Genomic DNA, 19,774 nt, shown 5'->3' with positions numbered 1-19,774 from the left:
ATAATGGAATATAACGAGTTAACTGGGGCATTGAGTCATTTATTTGCAGGCAGGGCAAGAAAGGCAACATACATCGGTTTGTTTTCTTGAAAGCTTTATGTGGTTCTTTATTACTGGGACGGAACAGAATAAACCAAAGAAAGCAAATAGACAGATGTTTCCCAACCAGGAGCCGACGACACCTTGACAGCAATTCATGCATGACAGTGGAGTCCAAATATATAGCTTTCCTGATCATATCAAACAGGGAAATGGCCATAAAACATGAACTAAATGAATAGACAACATAATCAAGACAGCAAAGCCCACAATAATGAATACAATGGGCAGGGCCTAATGAACAGCTCTATTTTGACGTGGTATAGGTAGCCCTAGTCTATTCCATTTAATTAAAAAATACATCTCTGGATAGTTGGTTATTGATTTTGACACCACAATAACAAATGCCAAACGAAATCCAGGGGAAGATACTAAAATAACATTTAGGCACATTCATCGCACAAATGTTTTTGCAAATACAGTGTGAAACCACATTCTTTTTCATTTTCTCTCCGTTCTGAATGATGCCAGAATTCCTTCCATAGCAACAGCACAGTGTTTGGAGTATGATTATGCATCACGTTCTCTGCACATTCATTAACCTGCTATACAGCGGAGACGTTCAACCATATGCACTCCATAGCCATGAACTGTAAAGGGCGTGGCATGCAACATACTCAATAGAGTAGCATTGGCCTTGCATCAAGATGAATCCACAGGTGACTCCCGTCACACCGCAGAGTTACCCTTCTTCTTGTCTCTAGAAGAGAGAGAGACGGAGATACAGTGGGCGTCAAATGGAATTTGTAGTATATGGGAGGAAGTATTTACACGAAAGCATGCATCCATACTGCTTACTTGTCTGCTGATCGCTGTAGTTCTTTATCCAGTCTGGTTCACAGGTATTGTGTGTGTGTGTGTGGGGGGGGGGGGGGATGTACAGGGTTAAAAGAGTCAGTAAGTGGGAGATCCATATGTCAAGGGAGCAAAATGCACAACACATGCAGCAATCTGGCTCAGCATCTCCACAATACCAGAGGAGTGTTAGTAGAGACAAAATAGACAAGAGTAGAGTTAAGTGTGCCATGGCATTTAGAATGAGTATAGTATTTAGCATAGAAAGTAAAGTATATTTAGTATGAAAATAGAGTATAGTATTATGATAGAGAGTAAAGTATAATATTTAGTATAAAGGGTAGAGTATAGCTCAGTCAGTGTGCCTTCGTTTCAATCAGTTTTATTTTTAAATCCAGTTGACAAAAAAGCAACTGGAACGTTTTCTTACTCAACCAGCAGAACAGAGTGCATATCAGCCACAATTGCCTTTTCTTTTATGCCTTCCAAATTCGATGCATGGAGAAAACGGCGTGGGGGAGTTAGGCCTTCATTCATATGCCATTTTCCATCAACCAATTTATCTATAAAATGAGGCAGTCTACTGATAATAGGTTACAAGTTATAGATTATATATCTGATAGGTGGGGAGGTTGGCAATGCGTGGAAGTAGGGATGCGAGTGTTACAGCAGCTGAGACACGGGGTAATGCATTGGTTCTCGATGTGGAAAATGTTGATGCACTGAAAAGATTGCCTATAAAAAGGGGAATTGCATGGGCCTTCATTCTGATGCCATTTTCCAGTAACAAATTGATGTGGTATGGTAGGAATTAACCTTACATTTTATGTTAAACTATGATTATTATTAGGACTACATATCATATAGATACTTTAATGGTGGAAGATAGCTGATCACTTTTCCCCTATATGTTAGGTGTTATGTGGCGCCAGTGAGTCGGTTCACTCTATTCTTGTCTGATGTACTTTCTGAAGAATATGCTGATATGCACACCTGTACACCATCTATCTGTGTGCATAGAGATAATATATGTTCAAAAGGCACATTTATGACCTAGAAAACATGAGAATATGCCGACATTCACACAGGTACATCATCTATCTGTTTGCATAGAGGTTAATATATGTTCAAAGATACAGTATGACCCAATAAAACAACAAGGTACAACGTACAAGGTATAAGTCATTAATAGATTCCACGATAAGTGGCAGTCTAATGAAAACAGGTTACAAGTCATAGATTCTATTTCTGATAGGTCTATACTTTTTTGATGATTTTAAAGCACAATAATACCAATCACAAAAAAGTACCACAGGGAATGCCAACTTACAAGGTTAACCTAACCAGGCTTTTATCTTGAAAGTACTTAAAGGCAAACAAGGCTGATTCGCTTTTTGCTGGTTGAATAAAATAAATGATCGAGCTGCTTTGTGTTCACCTGGTTATAAAATTCTACCGATATTCACAGTCATCTGTAAAAGAGCCACAACGTAACTGATTGCATTCATTTTCCCGAGCCAGCAAGCATTAATGTGTAATTTATTGAGGGAATAAGGTGACAAGATTAAAAGGCAGGCTTTAGGGGAAATCGTTAGTCAAATCAGATATGGAGCACAAACTAAAAGCACAGACAAGGGCAACCGAAACACACGTTCAATGATTTACCTCATGCATGCAAATGTGTGTATACCCCTCTCCTCTTCGTACCTTGGAGGAGAGTTGGAAATTATCAGCATGTCATACCTCCAATATTAATAATTAATGTTATAATGGGATAAGTTCATCCATCTTGCATTTTCTCTTTTTCCAGTTGAGACATGACATGTTGACATATGACCTTAACGCTCTTTAAGAGCAACTTGAAGCCGAGCTAGCTCCCTAGCTCAAATGATACCCCACACAGCGACTTCAGCTGTATATTTACCTTGTTGAATGAAGCAAGAAACCAAATGACGGGTAAAACCATTTTTTAAGTATTGTCGTGTTAATCTTGAGCTACTGGCTGTTACTTATCATGGTCCGCTCCTGATTTTCCCGTTCACCTGCCTGCCAAGCTGATCCCACCTAATTAGCTCAACCACCTTCACCTGTGCTCCCTCTATATCAGGGGTCTCCAACACGGTGCCCGCGGGCACCAGGGCGCCCGCAAGGACCATATGAGGGGCCCGCAGGCCTGTTCTGAAAATAGCACAGCTCATTCTAGAAGCACTCTTTCCCAACTTTTTTAAGTCATTGTTGATAATTATTGTGAGAAATCATTAACATGATCAGTTTCTTCACAAAGATGAGTATCATTAATCAATATAAATAATATATAACTAAAGGCAAACTGAGCAAATTGGTTATTTCAGAAGAGTGTATCAAACTTGGTGCCCTTCGTATGACTCAGTACCCATGAAGTAGCTCTCAGGTTCAAAAAGGTTGGTGACCCCTGCTCTATATCAATCCTCTCTCTTTACTCAGTCTCTGCCAGATTGTCTCTCGTTACTCACAGAGCTTTCCCGCAACTCCAGAACTGTTTCTCCGACACTGATCCTGCCTGTTCCCGAACCCTCGCCTGTCTGAGCACCCGCCTGTTGTCGAGTCCCTGCTGGCCTGTCTGCTCCCCTGTTTCCGGCTCCTCGCCTGCCTATCTGCCCTCCTGATACCGACCCCTCGCCTGCCTGACTACCCGCCCGCCCGACGGTACCCCCAGTCTACCTGATGGCCTGCCGGTCCCCGTACTCTTATTGCCTGTCCCCGTTTACTCTGCCTGCCCGATCCAGATCCTCTGTGCATTCAATAAACCTTTTGACTGCCCTTTCACCATTGTCAGTCTGTACACTTTGGGTTCTGCCTAACCCCAATGTTACAGTTATTGAGTTGTTTTTTTAACCTGCGGAGTAAATGCTAGCAAACTATTCACGGCAAAACTTACAAATTATTACTTCTTCAGGAGGTGCCAACCTGCAAGTTTCTATTTTACCTTAACCTTTTGAAAAATATTTCTACCATGTAGGTCTATGAAACAGTTTGACAGTACATTTAAACATACCAGCAACTTGCTCATTTCACAAATGACTTGACCAATGCAGTGATGAGAATAAAATAATATGAGTCTTGGACTGACCTGACAATACTCGCAGGAATCTGCACATACTCCATGGGAACCATCGCCCACAGCTCTGCCAGACTGTGCACATATTTGATCTTACTGCTGAACTTGTAGCTGAAGAAATAAAAGAAAACAGATATTGGTCTGTCTGAAATAAACGATGCATCATGATGCTATCCTTTGGTTTGCTAATCTTTATGATGGCTATTTGTATAAGGATTCTTTATTCAAGGAGGTCAGCATTTTGTCAGCAAGTATTTCCGCTATTCATGCTTGTAAGACCATATTGCTTGATACAGCATTGCGGATACATTATAACTCACTCAAACTCCAACTAATATCTATTCCTATGGAATAGATACTCTGTAATAATCTATACTCCAATAATCTGTATCAAATTATAACGAGTGGAGGTTTGGAGAGCACTTCCTACTAGACAATCTACCTAATCTAAATATCTCACTCAGTTTGTATAATGTAGGGAACTAGTTGAGACCTTATGAAGGGTCGGGTCAGACCCAGTACAGTCCGTATGAACCAGGAAGGATGCACAATTATGAACTGCTTCAGGTTCTTCTTCAGCCTATGGGAACAAAAGCAAAAACATAATTTAATTATGCTTGTGTGTTAGATGCTCACACCCTGCGTTAGTTAGGGTGTCCACAGCAGGAAAGTAAAAACAGAAGGAATGCTCATTAAAGGTGACATATTATACTACCAGGTGTGAGTTCGATTAGCCATTACAAGCCTTTTTGAAATTCGGCCTCTTCTGACCTCACAAATGGGCGTATCCACCTAAATGTACACTGGATAGTTCAGTCAACCAGCCTACCAAGTGGACTAACGTTGCTCAACTATTAGTCATACATCTAGGTGGAAATGCCCACTTGTGATGTCAGAAGAGGCCGATTTTTGTGCGTTACCTCCTGTCTATCATCTGGTAGCACTTCTTCATCCAGCTGAAGCCAGGCATTCTCCGGCGCGGTGTGGCTCCGTTTAGATAAACAACCATATAGTCCTCCGCCACCATCAGCTCCAAAGTACCAATGACATACCTGTACACACAAACACACACAGACCCAATACACACATACACACAAATAGACTCAAATACACAGACACTGATTTACCAATGAAGCTAAGTATATAGAATTTATCTTAAAGAAAAATAGGGTGTTTGACATTTTGGGGTCTTCTGACAAACAGGCATTGGCAAAGACTATTGTATTTGTCAGTGAAAAATTTCTTACAGGAAAAGATTTTCCATGACATAGTTGTAGTTTTCACAGTTACTATCTGGTAGGAAGCACGCTGCAAAGACAATGATGGCGTTCTGGTCACCATAGTAACCTGCAAAACAAAAAACACAATGTGTTCAGTATTCACATGCATGTCAACAAGAAAAACTCAACTTTGTGCACTAAAACAAGTCCTCGTACTTGCCACGGCCGTCTCTGTGTGTACGTCTGTGTGTATGTGTGCGTGCGTCTGTGCTAGTTCGATTCCCAGGGCATGTGACGTAGTGTCTTCTTATCCAAACTCAAGTTGCTTCGACTCTAGGCCATGTGAGTCTGTGCGTGTGCGTGTGCGTGTGTGTGTGTGTGTGCGTGCGTGCGTGCGTGTGTGCATCTGTGCGCGTGCATCTGTGCGTGTGCGTGTTCACCTCCATGGGAGACGACCCTCCTGTATGGCTCGATGCACTTCATGTCCACGCGATGCTCCTGGTCTCCGATCGCCACGCTCCTCCACAGCAGGCTGTCCCGGCGCTCCTCCGCCGCAGTGTATTCCGGGATGGGTTCCTGGGCGCCCGCCGCTGTGGACATGGAGCGGTACACTACGCTATTTCCAATGCTCCCAAAAATAAAAAAAATAAGAAAATAAAAAAATGTGCAGTGTTGCGTAATCGTTAGTCTCATAGCGTAATTGCCTAAGTCGTATTTGAAGGTGCATCTTTTTATTTAGCGTCAAAAAGTCAAATAGATGACTTAGGCAGATAGTGATTACGGAATTTAAAAAGCACTCTGATTGGCTTAGGATATATCCGATCAGGCACAGTAAATCATTAGATATCACAATTTGAACAAAATATGACTTAGCAATTATGCTATGAGGCTAAGGATATACAAAATATCTGTGGCAAAATGAAGTAATATATTGGAAATGTGCCCATTCAGACACCCGTTGCACAGGAAGGAGGGATGAGTCTCTCTTTCTACCTTCCTTCTCAAGGATTCTTCCACGATAATTAAGGGAGTGTTTGATGGTTCACATGTATCATCATATATGGCAGGGCCAACGTCACAGAGTCTGCATCACAGAGCCTATATCAGCTTTACTTGCTCTATATATATATATCAGATGGTCAGGTCGAGTCACGTTGTGAAGCAGAGCAAACCAAAGGAAGAGGCTTAGACTACTGTCCACGTCACCGGTGTTGAGCTTGGGAGTACTGTCGCTTTCCACGGCGTCGTCTGTAGTGAGAGACCCCTCGCTGTGGTCCAGTGACCCGTCGATGGGCTGACCTTCTAGCTTCCCCCTGTGATAAGACCCTGGGGAAAGTTCCAGGATTGAGGGCAGTTCTTTATATGATGGATTGTGAGGGTTTTAATGGTATATATTTATTTATATATGATCATAAATCAAATACATTTAGGCTCATATCAATCTTACCCACGGGCTGTCAGTAAGGGGTTAATGTTAGAGGGCTCATGGAAAAGTGCACATAGAATAAACCCAGATGTACATTTCTAATGATTATTAAACAAGGTAGAAAGTAAACAGTTTACATACAATAACCTCGAAAAGAGGACCTCCATTTTTCCTCCATGATTCAGAATAAATCAAAACCACATCTTGGCTGATTTACAAAAACGTGATTATGTTGGCTTGACACACAGGTTCTCCAAGAAGAATTTGAAAGGAATGTTCTTACATTTCCCGTAACATATTTACCATCTTGGCCTTCCACCCCATCATCTTGATTGAAGGATTCCTGCCCGGTGTTCTGAATGGATGCAGCATAATCTCCTTGTTCAGAGGATCTGTTAGGAGGGGCAGCGATGCATAACTGAGCCACTAAACAGAACAACACGGCCAACACCACCACGGCAACAGAGACCAGGAGAAAAAATATCGCCACGAGCAATCCATAGATTTGCATCTATAAATCAACGAGGATCAATCTAAAACCGAAACCTAGAGTGCATCAAACTCACATTTTGCTCAGTGGCACGGCACTGTGAATTTATGAAAATGTGTAAAGATGGAAAGAGATTGAGAATGACTGAGAGAGACGTAATTCTTTTCTGCTTGGGATGTGAGTGTGGGCTACAGAGACAATGCAGAGCAGTGTTAGTGCCCATACTGCCATGGACTGGTTGTTATTGCCTACTTTTCAACTCCTTTTGAACCTTTGAGCTCAAGGCGGAAATTACAGTACTGTGTATGAAGACCAAACAGCAAAGCAACTAGCACTTGTTCTATCAGATTGATGGATTGATTAATACTTTAATAATCCCAGGGGGATTATTAAAGATGTACATACACATACAAATACATATACAATTAACGTAAATTTAAGGACAATATAAATATATATATAACATATATATCAGTCCCTCCAGAAAAATGGAGCGTTTTCTGCAATTGTTGCGGCCAAAAATCCTTGATTATGCGGCACGTTTTCTTAAAAATTAGGTTGAAATATGCAGCATATTTATGCAATCTTATGCGATGAAATTGCGGGAACTTGCAAAACTGCGGGAACTTGCGAAAAAATGCGGGAACTTGCGAAAAGTGCAGCTTTTTGATGACGTTCACGTTGCATAATCACGTCACTTCATAACGTTCCCATGGCAACAGGGGGAAATGGCTGCTCTTGTGTGAAGTATACGCAACATTTTTCAATTTTAGATATATGTGACTTTTTTGCAACGAAAATGAAGGGATTATGAAATCATGCATGCCCCGCATATTTTGAGCGGAAATCTGCAATTTATGCGGTGAAAGTGTTGCATATTTGAAAAAATGCGGCCCCCGCATGAATATGCAGACTTTGGCTGATTATGAGTCGAATTATGCAATCGTATAATCGTGTTTTTCTGAAGGGACTAACCCATACATACATATATATATGTATATACGTAACTAGTTTATATTTCTGCCACTAAATACCACGTCTGAGATTCCACCTTTTATGCTTTTTCGACTTTTATGACCTATAAACATGATGTAATGATTTATAATCATGTTTAACCATACTAAAGTGTCAAATAATGACTACATGCATTTAGACGTATTCCCTGCTGACCTTCTAGGGTGGCTGTGCAGAGCGCTAAACACTAGGGACGCTGGTCGGCATTCACTTGTTCAAATTTCCGAGATTCATCTACGTAGAACAATCCGGATTTTCCATGTATGGTAATGCTGCAACATGCTCTTCCGGAAGGTAACCAATCACAACGGAGTGGGGTTGGCAGGAGGGGGGCAAGTGTCATGGTCTGTCAGTTTCCTTGTCTTGTTTTGATGTGTTTCCTGTTTTACTTTGGTATCTCTGTCTTGTTTCTCCCCATGTCCGGTCAAGTTTCACTCCTGTGTGATTACTGCTCCCTCCCCTAATGTGTTTCAGCTGTTACTCGTTGCGTGCCCTGGGTGTGTTTGGTATTTAAGAGTGTGTCTTTCCTTTGTTCATTGTCGGATCAGTTTACTTTGTGGTGAGTTGTGTCCTGTGTGTTGCCTGTGTTCCCGTTGTTACCCGCGTCACCCGTGGTCCTTGCCTTTTGCGTTAATAAATGATCCTTTTATTGAACTGTCTGCTATGGGTCCTACCTGCCTGCCTGCCACCCGCTAACCGTGACAGAATGATCCGACCATCATTGGACCACGCGGACGCTCTTTTTGTTGGAGGCTGTGTTGGGGCGTACGTGCAGCGCTGTCGCTTCAAGGCCCGGGTCGGAGGGTGCCTTACGGACCATCAGAGTGGGGGTTGTGAGTTTGGAGTGCCATCCGGTTCAACATTTCTCTCCAGCCCCTGAACTGACTCCGGTCCCCGAGCCCTGTCCGGTTCCTGAACCCTACTCCTTCCTGAGGGTGGCCCACTCCCAGAACTTCCAGACCTTCCAGAAGCGGCCCGCCCTCTACCTTGCCTTCCGGAGGGGTCCCGCCTTCCAGACATTCCAGAAGCGGCCCGCCCTCTACCTTGCCTTCCAGAGGGGTCCCGCCTTCCAGACCTTCCAGAAGGGGCCCGCACTCTACCTTGCCTTCCCGAGGGGTTCCGCCTTCCAGACCTTCCAGACATTCCAGAAGGGGCCCGCACTCTACCTTGCCTTCCCGAGGGGTTCCGCCTTCCAGACCTTCCAGACCTTCCAGAAGGGGCCCGCCCTCTACCTCGCCTTCATCTTCGCCGGTGCCGGCCAGCTGTGGGTCTTCGCCGTTGCAGGTCTCCAGGATTGCAGGCCTCGATTTTTTTTTTTGTTCTTTCCTCCTGGCACCCCCCCACCCACCCTATTTGGGTTTGACTTTCTTTTTTTTGCATGTCGTGGGTCGCCTGGTAGTCGAGCCTTAAGGGGGGGGGGGGGGGGTACTGTCATGGTCTGTCAGTTTCCTTGTCTTGTTTTGGTGTGTTTCCTGTTTTACTTTGGTATCTCTGTCTTGTTTCTCCCCATGTCAGGTCAAGTTTCCCTCCTGTGTGATTACTGCTCCCTCCCCTAATGTGTCTCAGCTGTTGCTCGTTGCGTGCCCTGTGTGTGCTTGGTATTTAAGCCCTTGTATTTCCTTTGTTCCTTGTCAGATCATTTTAGTTCGTGGTGAGTTTTGTTCTGTGTGTTACCTGTGTTACCTGCGTCACCCGTGTTCCTTGCCTTTTGTGTTAATAAATGATCCTTTTATTGAACTGTCTGCTATTGGGTCCTATTTGCCTGCCTGCCACCCGCTAACCGTGACAGCGAAGGGGCGGAGAATAAAGAAGCCGAGTGACAGAGAACGCTGAAAGCGCCCAGATAAGAGGAAGAGTTTCCCGAAAATCAACCTAGTTTTTTGTGCTGTGATCGTGTCAGGTTGCTCTATAGGAGTCATTAATAAGGAATTAAGAACAGAAAAGTAGTATAATAGGAGATCTTTAAATATTTAACAAGAAAATGATAAGTGATTTTTTTTTATTTAAGTGATACCAAAACTAAACTTCACGTTACCAAAGAAAATAAATTCAATTAAATTGATTTTGAGATGATTGAACGGAATTTAAATTCACAAGTTATAAGCTATTTTGATTCATTTATTCAAACCTGCTTACTTAATGAACAGTGGATGCCTTCGACTATAATCTACTCTCTATAATCTAAACAGTGTGGCTCCCCTTGAGCTTAGAAATAGTTCACTCGATAAAACATCTCCAAGCCGGTTAAACGACTGGAAAAAAAAGCTCAGAAGAAGGTGCAGTTTGGCAGAAGGGCAGTGGAGAAACAGGTTAATTGTGATATTTAGAAGAAATAGCTTACATAAAAACGCTGGGTTCACCGTCCCACTCCACCAGACCGTCTGAGGTATCCTGCAGCCAGTCGACACTGCTGTCAGGGTCGCCATGCCTGTCGCCCTGGCTATCAACTCTCTGGTCGGTGTGGTGGTAGTTGTAGCCATGTTTGGCTTGACACTCAGTGGAGCTTGCGTCTCTCGTCCACTGGTACAGAATGTTCCCGCAGGGCGGCGGTAGGGCGAAGGCCTGCGCTGTCCCATCCATGTGCCTTGGTCGGGGGGTGCAGGTTGGGTTGGGGGGGGGGGGGGGGGGGGGGGGGAGGGGGGTCGCAGGGTATAGAAGGGAAGCAAAACACAGAGACCCAATTGTTAATAAAGGTCATGAACTTTGTCCCCTCACACAGGGTTAGGGTTAGGGTTAACCCTAACCCTAGATGAACTGTATCCCGTTCAAACAAATGCTGTGTGTCAGATGACCAAATCATGAGGTTCAGACTTTGGAGGGGTTAGGAGTTGTGCTAATTCCAATTGTCCATAGATCCAGCTAAAACATTCATTCCGAACGGTCTGAAAGAATTAATTGTGCAGGATAATAGATTTTAATATAATATAACAATACAATCTAACAATTACCCAGAGAACACAAACTGTGCTTATGAGTCTTCAGTCTGGTGAACTCACTACAGAGCCAAAACGGGGCCTCTTGAAGACAAGACTAAACCTAAGATTCACACACACACACACACACACACACACACACACACACACACACACACACACACACACACACACACACACACACACACACGCACACACACACAGACACACACACACAAATACACACACACACACTCACACATACACACCCACACTCACACACACACACACACACACACACACACACACACACACACACACACACACACACACACACACACACACACACACACATAAAATCATTGTTATGCATATGCACGCACGCACACACATACACACACACACACAAAAAACAAACGCCTTGTGCGAGAACTACGGGGAGCTGTATTCATTAACCGTGGTGGGATTTACAGCTGTAACGAAGCAGGTAATGCATATTTAATGAGGCATGAACAGATTTCAGAAGGCACACAGGGCCTCAGCTCAAAACAGACCATCCCACACACACACAGGCACACACACGCTCCCCAACGTTTACACTTTGACAATCAGAAGCCCAACATTTGGAAGTAGTGTTTACTTTAAATGTTATTTGTTCTCCTCTGTTACTGTTACCTGTTTCTGTCACACACACCTGCTGCACATGTGTGTGCGCACGCACACAAACACACACACACACACACACACACACACACACACACACACACACACACACACACACACACACACACACACACACACACGCAAACATGCATGTGCACACAAAAATATTTGTGTACGTATTCCCCCTCTCCCTCCTGCATCACTCACTCCTCCAACAACCGATTGGCCCTCGGGAGGGCCTGGTGGTTCAATTCCTCAGGGTGAAAAAACACACCGCAGAGAGCTCCAGGTGTGAGGGAGGCTGGGGTGAAGGTCAGAGCCTACTTGCAACTTGGGGCTTGTCGGTTTGTTAATTCCTGCTCTAAAATCACTAGATCCTGAAATGACGTGTTTAAGTCACTTATGATAAAAAATAATTCCAAATCCATTAAATCTAATTTATTTTGTGGTTTTTGAAGCGAGGCAAAAGCATTTTATGTTTCAGTGTGTACTGTATAGTAAAATGTATAAATTCCATGTATGGTAGAAAATGAATAACATAAATTAGAAATTAAAGTTCCCACCTTACCTTTGACTTTGTGAGTAACTTGAACTGTCTCCGATTTCCTGATCTTGGGATCCATCGAAACCATGGAGCGTTGTCGGCTCTTTGGATGAGGAATCCTCTCTGCTTTGAGAAGTCACCCCCCATGTAGACTCCATTGTCTGCACAGCAAGAAGCTGAGCAGTACACTCTCCCCCCATAAGGTCCTTTGTGAGCCCCGTGCATGGCATTTTAAGGTAACCTCCCCCTTCTCTCTCCTTCCCCTGTCCTTCGGTCCGAAAGGAAGGGACAGGAGGCCCTGAATTGAAATCCCCCTCATCCTTTTCATCACAAATCTCCTCCATAAGATCCCCGGCGAAAGGGGACCCAGCCCAGGCTCTCTCTGTTAGCTGACCGGATTCGCTCACCGGGGTGCTGATGTAGGAGCTGTTGTGGGAAAACGAGCTGTGTGTGAGCTCAGGGGATGGCTGCTCCGAGTGGTTTGAGGGCATGTCTTTTTCTGCTGTAGGTTCCTTCCAACCGAATTCCACCCCCAGCAGAGGAGGACAATACGGAGTAGCCAAGGGAGACTGGATCCCGTCGTCAGAATCCTCCATGGATATCTGGGAATGGACGTAAACTTCCTCTCTGGTTTTGAGGAAGTGATCGGACGGATGTCTCAAAGAGGATGACATGCTCCGTACCACGTAGTTTGACTGGCAATCTGAAGTTTCTTCCGCAGCCTGCAATAGGCTGCAACATGACGCCGTTAATTCCTGCTCTAGGACAACTTCGGGGGGTGTTTTTGAAAAGTTTGGACCGGTAATTTCTGGAATAATGAAATCTTCAATGGTGTTATCTATTATTGCTGGACAATGCGAAGCGCTTGTAACATGTTGAGTGGAGCTGCATATATCTGTAGCCAATTCAGCAGCGCACTCAAGGAAACAAATTCCTTCTTTTGAACAGGGCTGGTTTTTGGCGTGTTCATCATGTGAACCTTTATCCAAGGGCACCACATCAGAGTGAGTGGGTCTAGCTGCTACAGTTTGCAACAAGAAAGCTTGATTCTCACATGCACCTGAACCGTTTTCGGTTATCGTTTGTTTTTGCCTGCACTGTTTCCTGATTTCTTGGGCTTTCAGAAGTGTAGCAGCACATGAGAGCATACTGAATGTCTCCATAGACCTCCCTGCATCTCCCACTGGCTTGGCACTACCACTCTGCCACACCCTGCTCAAACCATCACTCTGCCCCCCCTTGCTCTCCGTTACTGACCCTGAGACCACAATGGACTCCATCTCCAGGCCTGAAGAAGAATCTCCATCTGAGTTGGACCTGAGTTCATCTATGCTACTGAGGAGAAGGCTGTCATGACTACATCTCAGTACGTCCCTCTCTCCCCCAGAGCTTGGGCTCAGGGACATTGTTTCCACGACTGCAGCCTCGACATTTTCCCTTGCTTCAACGTGAGGTTTGCCATTTCTTTCAGTGACTGATACATCATGAACACGGGCAACTGTCGTTTCTAAATCAAGTGATAAGTCACTGTTCATGGTTGATTTGTTACTCCCAGCAACCTTTTGGAGGGTTTCCCTATCATCTTTGTTTAGGGAAACTACTTGTTGAGTGTGTATTTGAGCAATAGCTTGAGAATCTTCTGGACTCAAATCAAAACTTTCTGAACTGTTGCACAGGGGAGAATCATTTACTAGAATGAATGGGGATTGAACAGTTGATTGATCTTCAGAATCAAATCCATTGGATGTCTTCTTCAGTGCATCTTTTCCTTTGTTAACAATTTCAGACTGGATAGGAGACCCAATGCAATCAAACTCGTTAATTTCCTCAAAAAGGAACATCTGGCTTTCTGAACGATAATTTTCATGCAACGGGGCAGACTGTTCGCAGTGCTGATTCCCCTTTTGTGATTCTTGAGGTTTGACAAAAGCGATAAAAGGGCTGGATTCTCCATCTAACTGTATCATGTGTGTGCCAGGACTAGCATAGATTTCAGGAGAGGTTGGGGCAGTCCAAGCACTAGCCCCTACATTATCATACTCTGACGTGGATGTGACCATTTTAGGGACAGGTATGGCCCAACTATCAAGGTTTTGGTCGCTCAAAGTCAGATTATGCTGATCTTCTGCTGTCATATCCTGCTCCACAAGGTCACTCAAAGTATAACTAACCTGGCCGTTACCTCCTCCACCCACCTCTTCTACGATTATTTGAACACCCTCTTCTGCCACGAAAATGTTTGTGTGTTTCTCCTGATATACATGCTTCTGATTTTGGACTTGTTGGTTCATATGTGTGGCAGGTGCATATCTGGATGTATCCTGTGAGAGCCCAGAGCCTTTTCCTGTTTCTGGTGCATCTGGACTTGTAACTGAAGAAGTGCTATCTTCCTGTATGGTGGTGTTCCACATCACCATGCCAAACTCAGTGTATCCCTGAGGGCTTTCTATTAAAGCTCCGTCCTCAACAGTGGAGACCGGGCCACTATTGAAATCAGAGAGTTCCGGTAGGTTTTCAACATCGGGGGTGGTGAGAGGTGAAAGACTGTCATCGCGGATAGTTGTATTCCACATATCTAGGGACTCTGGGTAGGAAGTTGTCGTTCCGCTATCAGATTTGATAAAGCCCTTCTCAGCTGAGTAAGACCAAAAATCTTTCAGTTCGGTCTGTCTCTCTCCTTTCCTTCTAAGCATCCCCTCATCATCTTCTTTTGAGCTCTCTGGTGTAAGTGTGCTGGGCCACTCTCTCTTTTTGGCTACAGAGAACAGTTTTCCTTGAACTCCAGCAATACTTGCCCAAATCATTCCATCAGTGTCCTCGACTGGGGGCGTCAACTGCAAATCAGCCAAAGTAGAAGTATCCAATGACTGTGTGAATCCTGAGTCCAGGTTCAAGGTATTGTCTGCATCTATAATCATACTTAGTTGAGGTTTTAGTGTTTTATCCTCCCGGTAATTTGATATGTGAACCTCGCTTGAACCTTTGACTCGATTTGCTTCCAAAATGTTCCCCACACTCTCAGTCTGGACAACATTACTTAAATTTGACATATTATCGTCGACCATGGTTTGCTCTGCCGCTGATTTGAAGCCAAATTCCTCCCATACCTCTGACAAAGAGGGAGTGAGGATCTGTTTTTGCCTTTCATCCTTATCTTCCTGCATGTAAGAACAATGGCTTGGTTGGCTGCTATCCACCAAGCTATTCAGGAGAGTGTGGGAAACTTCAGCTTCATGGATATCACCACAATGGAACTTTGTCTGTTTGGCTGATGATGTTGCATCTTCGGATACAGATCCAAATTTAGGAGCATAGAAATCAACCAAACTCAGCTCCTCATATTCTGACAGACTGGAGCTTTCCGCTCGACTAGCAGCTCCTGTTTCCCCCAAGTTTTCTAGGGTCACCTTTGCTGGCAAGGTCGAGTTACTATTTTGTAAAGGGTCAAAATTAAACAGTTCCAAGTTATCGCTCCTGTTTCGGCTTCGCCGTTGCTTCCTCCTCTCAGGTGCAACGGGTGTGGAGAGGGTTGAGAACCCGAGGGGGGAAGGGTTTCTGAAGAACGGTTGCCCGGGTCCTGCCGTCGCCGCCGCCCCAGCCATATTCTCACCGATTGGGCTGTCGTCACTCAGGAAAACAGAGCCCTCCTTGGAGGAACGGCTGCTGCGGATGGTGGCCATACCGCTGTCTGGGCTCACCAGTTCACCAACTCCTCCTCCTGCATTTCCTGAGTCTCCTTCCCGGTCTGCCATCTCCCTAAGTGCAGCAGGAGACATGAAGGTGTTGAGCCTAGCTGTTACAGTAAGACCTTAAACTACGATATTACACTAGCCATTGGATTAGATTGGTTAAGAGAAAGAGGGGGATTCCCTTATTGGGGCCACCTCATTTCACTCAGCCTGGAACCTCTATTTTAACGATGGGATTTGTCTATTCAAACAAATAAAACACTGGAGCATAAACACACCTCGGCTGATGTATACCATGCTCTTATCCGTTTCGTACTCATTGAGAGCTGAATCTTAAATAATTAATTAGACATAATTACCCTGCAATGGAGACCTCGTCTGCACATGTTTTCTCTGTGTCCGAGCCATACATGTCTGTGATTCCTGAAGAGCCTTGGGAGAACTCAACGCTACCGGCTACGCCCTCTGTGGAAGAGGTCCTGCTGCTGGGGTGGCAGGCCAGCACAAAGCTACGCCGTTCAACAAAAGCTTTGAGTTGGCTGCGGAGCCCTTCCTCCAGCTCAGCGGCCATGCTGGCTGAGGGGAAGATGTCTCCAGGGAGATGGTAGACCTGCAGACAGCCTTGGATAAATTCCTCAGCCTCCAGCATCACGGACTGGGGACAGATCAAAGACTCCTCCAACTCACAGCATATCTGCAATTTCAAAAGTGCGGTGTGTAAAATGCATGGACAAGTCAAATCAAATGTAGCAGCATTAAATGATTGAGCACAAGGCTAAGAGCGGTGCTTCTAGTGGAGCAGATTAATGGCATATTTCAAGAGAATCGTTCAAATTGGTATACAAGCATGACATTTGGCACAGATACTCTCTAAGGGTCACTTTTTGGAAAAAAGGCGTTGGCCACCAAGAATTCAACATGGCGGCCTTTTTTTCAAGATGGCTGCTCTTTCTGTCAAATGCTCGTTATGTCAATCGTTCAAACAGTGACGTAGGCATAACATTTAGTGAAAATACTCTCTTAAGAATGTTTTTTTTTTTTAACTGTGCTTGTCCCTCAAAAATTCAAGATGGCAACCATTTCTCAAGATGGCTGCCATTTCTCTTGAACACTTACATCAATTCTTCAAATGGTGATGCTACCATCACATTTGGTGCAACGATTCTTCAAGGAACATTCTCATGGAAAAAGGTGTGTGCCACTGAAAAATTAAAGATGGCGACCATTTTCAAGATGGCTACCATTTCTGTCAGAGGTCAATGTAATGTGTTAAGGAATAGGTGAGTCAATCTATGAAAAAAAAGGGCTTAACCCCAAAAAAAATTATACAAAAGGTTTTTCAATGGATTCTAGTAGTATTTGGTGTGCTGAATAACATACTAAAAGTATACCAAAATATACCTCCCAGAAAGCCCTCATTTCCAAGATGGCGGCCGAAATGGCGGCGGGGAGCTTGAAATGGCTATATCTCAAATTGACTTGAAATGGCTATATCTCAAATTGAGATTCCATCACCAACTATGCCCGCTGGCTTTCCATCCACCTCAGGGACATGTTATCTCTGGACAAAAAACACCCAGAACTGGCTCAGGTGTGGCAACTTTGTTGTCCACAAAAGCCGTCGCAATTTCTCTGCACTTGCCCTTGATCAAGCCCATGAGCAAGCAAATGCCATCGTCAAGGCCGACGGTGGAGCTATTGGTCTCACAGAGAATCCATCTTCCCTGAGGAGATGGATGGTCGCTGGTCCTGAGGTTAGCCATCTGATGTCACTATATGAAACTCAAGTACAAACCAAAGAAGCACAAGAGCAAACAGTCCATCATGAGCAAACTCCACAAGCTCAAAAAACATTCGTGGAGAGGGTCAAGAAACTGTCTAACTGTCTGCAAGACCTAGGCAATCCATTTGAAGAAGAGAGTCGTGATCTGTATTCTATAGGCACAAGAGATATTGCGAATCCCAGCTCTGCTGAACTCCTAGAGACACACCTTAAGAAGGGACAGACAAAAGCCCAGGACTTTGCACAAGGTCTGCATTGCAAGAGAATCCAACCACTTTCTATGATCCAATCAAGAGAAATAGAGTCGACTTCTTCAGCCAAGAAACCGCTACTGTTATGCAATCAAAGCAGAAGTTGGTGAAGGAGGATTGCCAAATATTCTCCAAACTCTTTATATCCTGTCAGAGCAGAGAATGTGACCTGCAGGAGTTCTTCTAACATGAGAATCAGCCCTACCCCGCTGCACTGAGTGATGGTGGAAAACTTTATCCTTGCCAGAAATCGCAGCTGGACTCCATCCTTGAAACCTACATCACATGCCCAGAAAAAGAACCAGACACTGAAGTCATCATCATAGATGGTTCAGCTTTGGTCCATACACTACCACCAAAAAGATCGAAGACATTTGAGGACTATGCAGCACTGGATGTTCTTCCCAGTATACATGCTTATGCCATGAAGTACAGGAGAATACATATTGTGTTTGATGTGTACAATCCATCAAGCCTCAAAATGGAAACAAGGTCTAAACGAGGCCAGGGAGGTCGACGCAAAGGGACAAACAAGAATAAAGTTCCATCAAATTGGCACAATTTCCTGAGACATAATGGTTACAAAACAGACCTTTTCCACTTTCTGGCTGACAAGATTGCTCAAATGACTGTGCCAAACATAGTTGTTGTAACCAAGGGACCCGATGTCTTGAGTACATCTGAAACCTGTCTCGATCGTCTAGACAAATGTTTCCATGAGGAAGCTGATAGCCGCATCTTTGTACATGGCAAACATGCCACAGAGGAGGGCAGTAAATCCATAATGATCAAAGCCAATGACACTGATATTCTTGTTATAGCATTGAGCATCTTCCCATCCCTCCAGGATCTTGGTCTCCAGCATCTGTGGGTTGCATTTGGGCATGGTGTGAGCGGTGAGAGAGAGACGGTGGATTGGTGTTCATGACCTATACCATGTTATTGGGCCAGTTAAGACCAAAGGCATTCTATTCTTTCACGACTTTATAGGTTGTGATACTGTATCAGCCTTTCGCAACAAAGGCAAAAAGACTGCCTGGCAAACCTGGGACATTTTCCCTGAGGCCTCTCTCATCTTCAGCAAACTAAGTCAATACCCTCCTAGTCTGACTGATAGTGACCTGGAGATCCTTGAGCAGTTTGTGGTCCTGCTGTATGATCGATCAAGCACAGCTGTTACTGTAGATGAGGCTAGACTTGAAATGTTTGCCCGAAAGCAGAGGCCATATGAGGCCATTCCTCCAACAAGAGCAGCTCTGCTTCAACACACTAAACGTGCTGCATATCAGTCCTGCTGACTGGAGATGGAAAAAGCTTGGTGAACAATGCGGGGTATTTTGGACGTTTTGAAGTTGTGAACAACTAGCCAAGTGAGGCTGCAAATCAGAGTGCCGTGGAAGATGCAAATGTTTTAGATAGGGGTTTACTTGCACAGAACCGTGCAATTGCAAATGTGAATAAAAAAATAAGTAGGGGAGGCATTGGCTACCATTTTTTACAGTCTTTATTATGACTCGACAGGGCACAACCTCTCAATCTCAGGTTCGACAGTCTAACCATAAGGCTGGTCAAAATGTGAATAGAACTTTTTTTTTCTTCCTTTTAACTCAGTCCCAACAGAGTACAATATTAAAGCAACACCCACCTTGAAAAATGAATCTTGAATTTTTGCGATTGCCCTTTTCTAAAAGTGTGGCCGTTAGATTATTTTGTTAACATGCATGTGTGCATCAGTGTACATACTACCAAAATGACGGCCATCTTGGAAAAGGCCTCCATCTTGAATTTTTT

At 44.2% G+C, this 19,774-nt stretch overlaps 1 protein-coding gene across 3 annotated transcripts in view; it reads right to left on the bottom strand.

Moving 5' to 3' along the window:
- Positions 1-77: 77 nt before the first annotated feature.
- The window catches only part of LOC115545912 (uncharacterized), a 44,527-nt gene continuing 24,830 nt past the window's right edge, over positions 78-19,774 (bottom strand). For 2 of the 3 annotated variants that reach the window (XM_030359414.1, XM_030359415.1), the window contains exons 8-20: positions 16,309-16,643; positions 12,285-16,016; positions 10,483-10,725; positions 6,941-7,029; positions 6,418-6,537; positions 5,652-5,801; positions 5,239-5,338; positions 4,912-5,043; positions 4,485-4,571; positions 4,004-4,102; positions 2,560-2,601; positions 898-930; positions 78-799 (exon numbers count right to left, since the gene is read on the bottom strand). In XM_030359414.1, coding sequence (XP_030215274.1) covers positions 769-799; positions 898-930; positions 2,560-2,601; positions 4,004-4,102; positions 4,485-4,571; positions 4,912-5,043; positions 5,239-5,338; positions 5,652-5,801; positions 6,418-6,537; positions 6,941-7,029; positions 10,483-10,725; positions 12,285-16,016; positions 16,309-16,643 — 5,193 coding nt within the window. In that variant the 3' untranslated portion in view covers positions 78-768. The remainder of the gene's footprint in view (positions 800-897; positions 931-2,559; positions 2,602-4,003; positions 4,103-4,484; positions 4,572-4,911; positions 5,044-5,238; positions 5,339-5,651; positions 5,802-6,417; positions 6,538-6,940; positions 7,030-10,482; positions 10,726-12,284; positions 16,017-16,308; positions 16,644-19,774) is intronic. The other variant, XM_030359416.1, reaches the window with a different exon arrangement.

The sequence above is a fragment of the Gadus morhua genome, chromosome 6, assembly GCF_902167405.1.
Source record: "Gadus morhua chromosome 6, gadMor3.0, whole genome shotgun sequence".
In the NCBI taxonomy this organism is placed as follows: Eukaryota; Metazoa; Chordata; class Actinopteri; order Gadiformes; family Gadidae; genus Gadus; species Gadus morhua.
The sequence above is the reverse complement of the archived record's forward strand: the minus strand, read 5'-3'. Positions and strand labels throughout refer to the sequence as shown.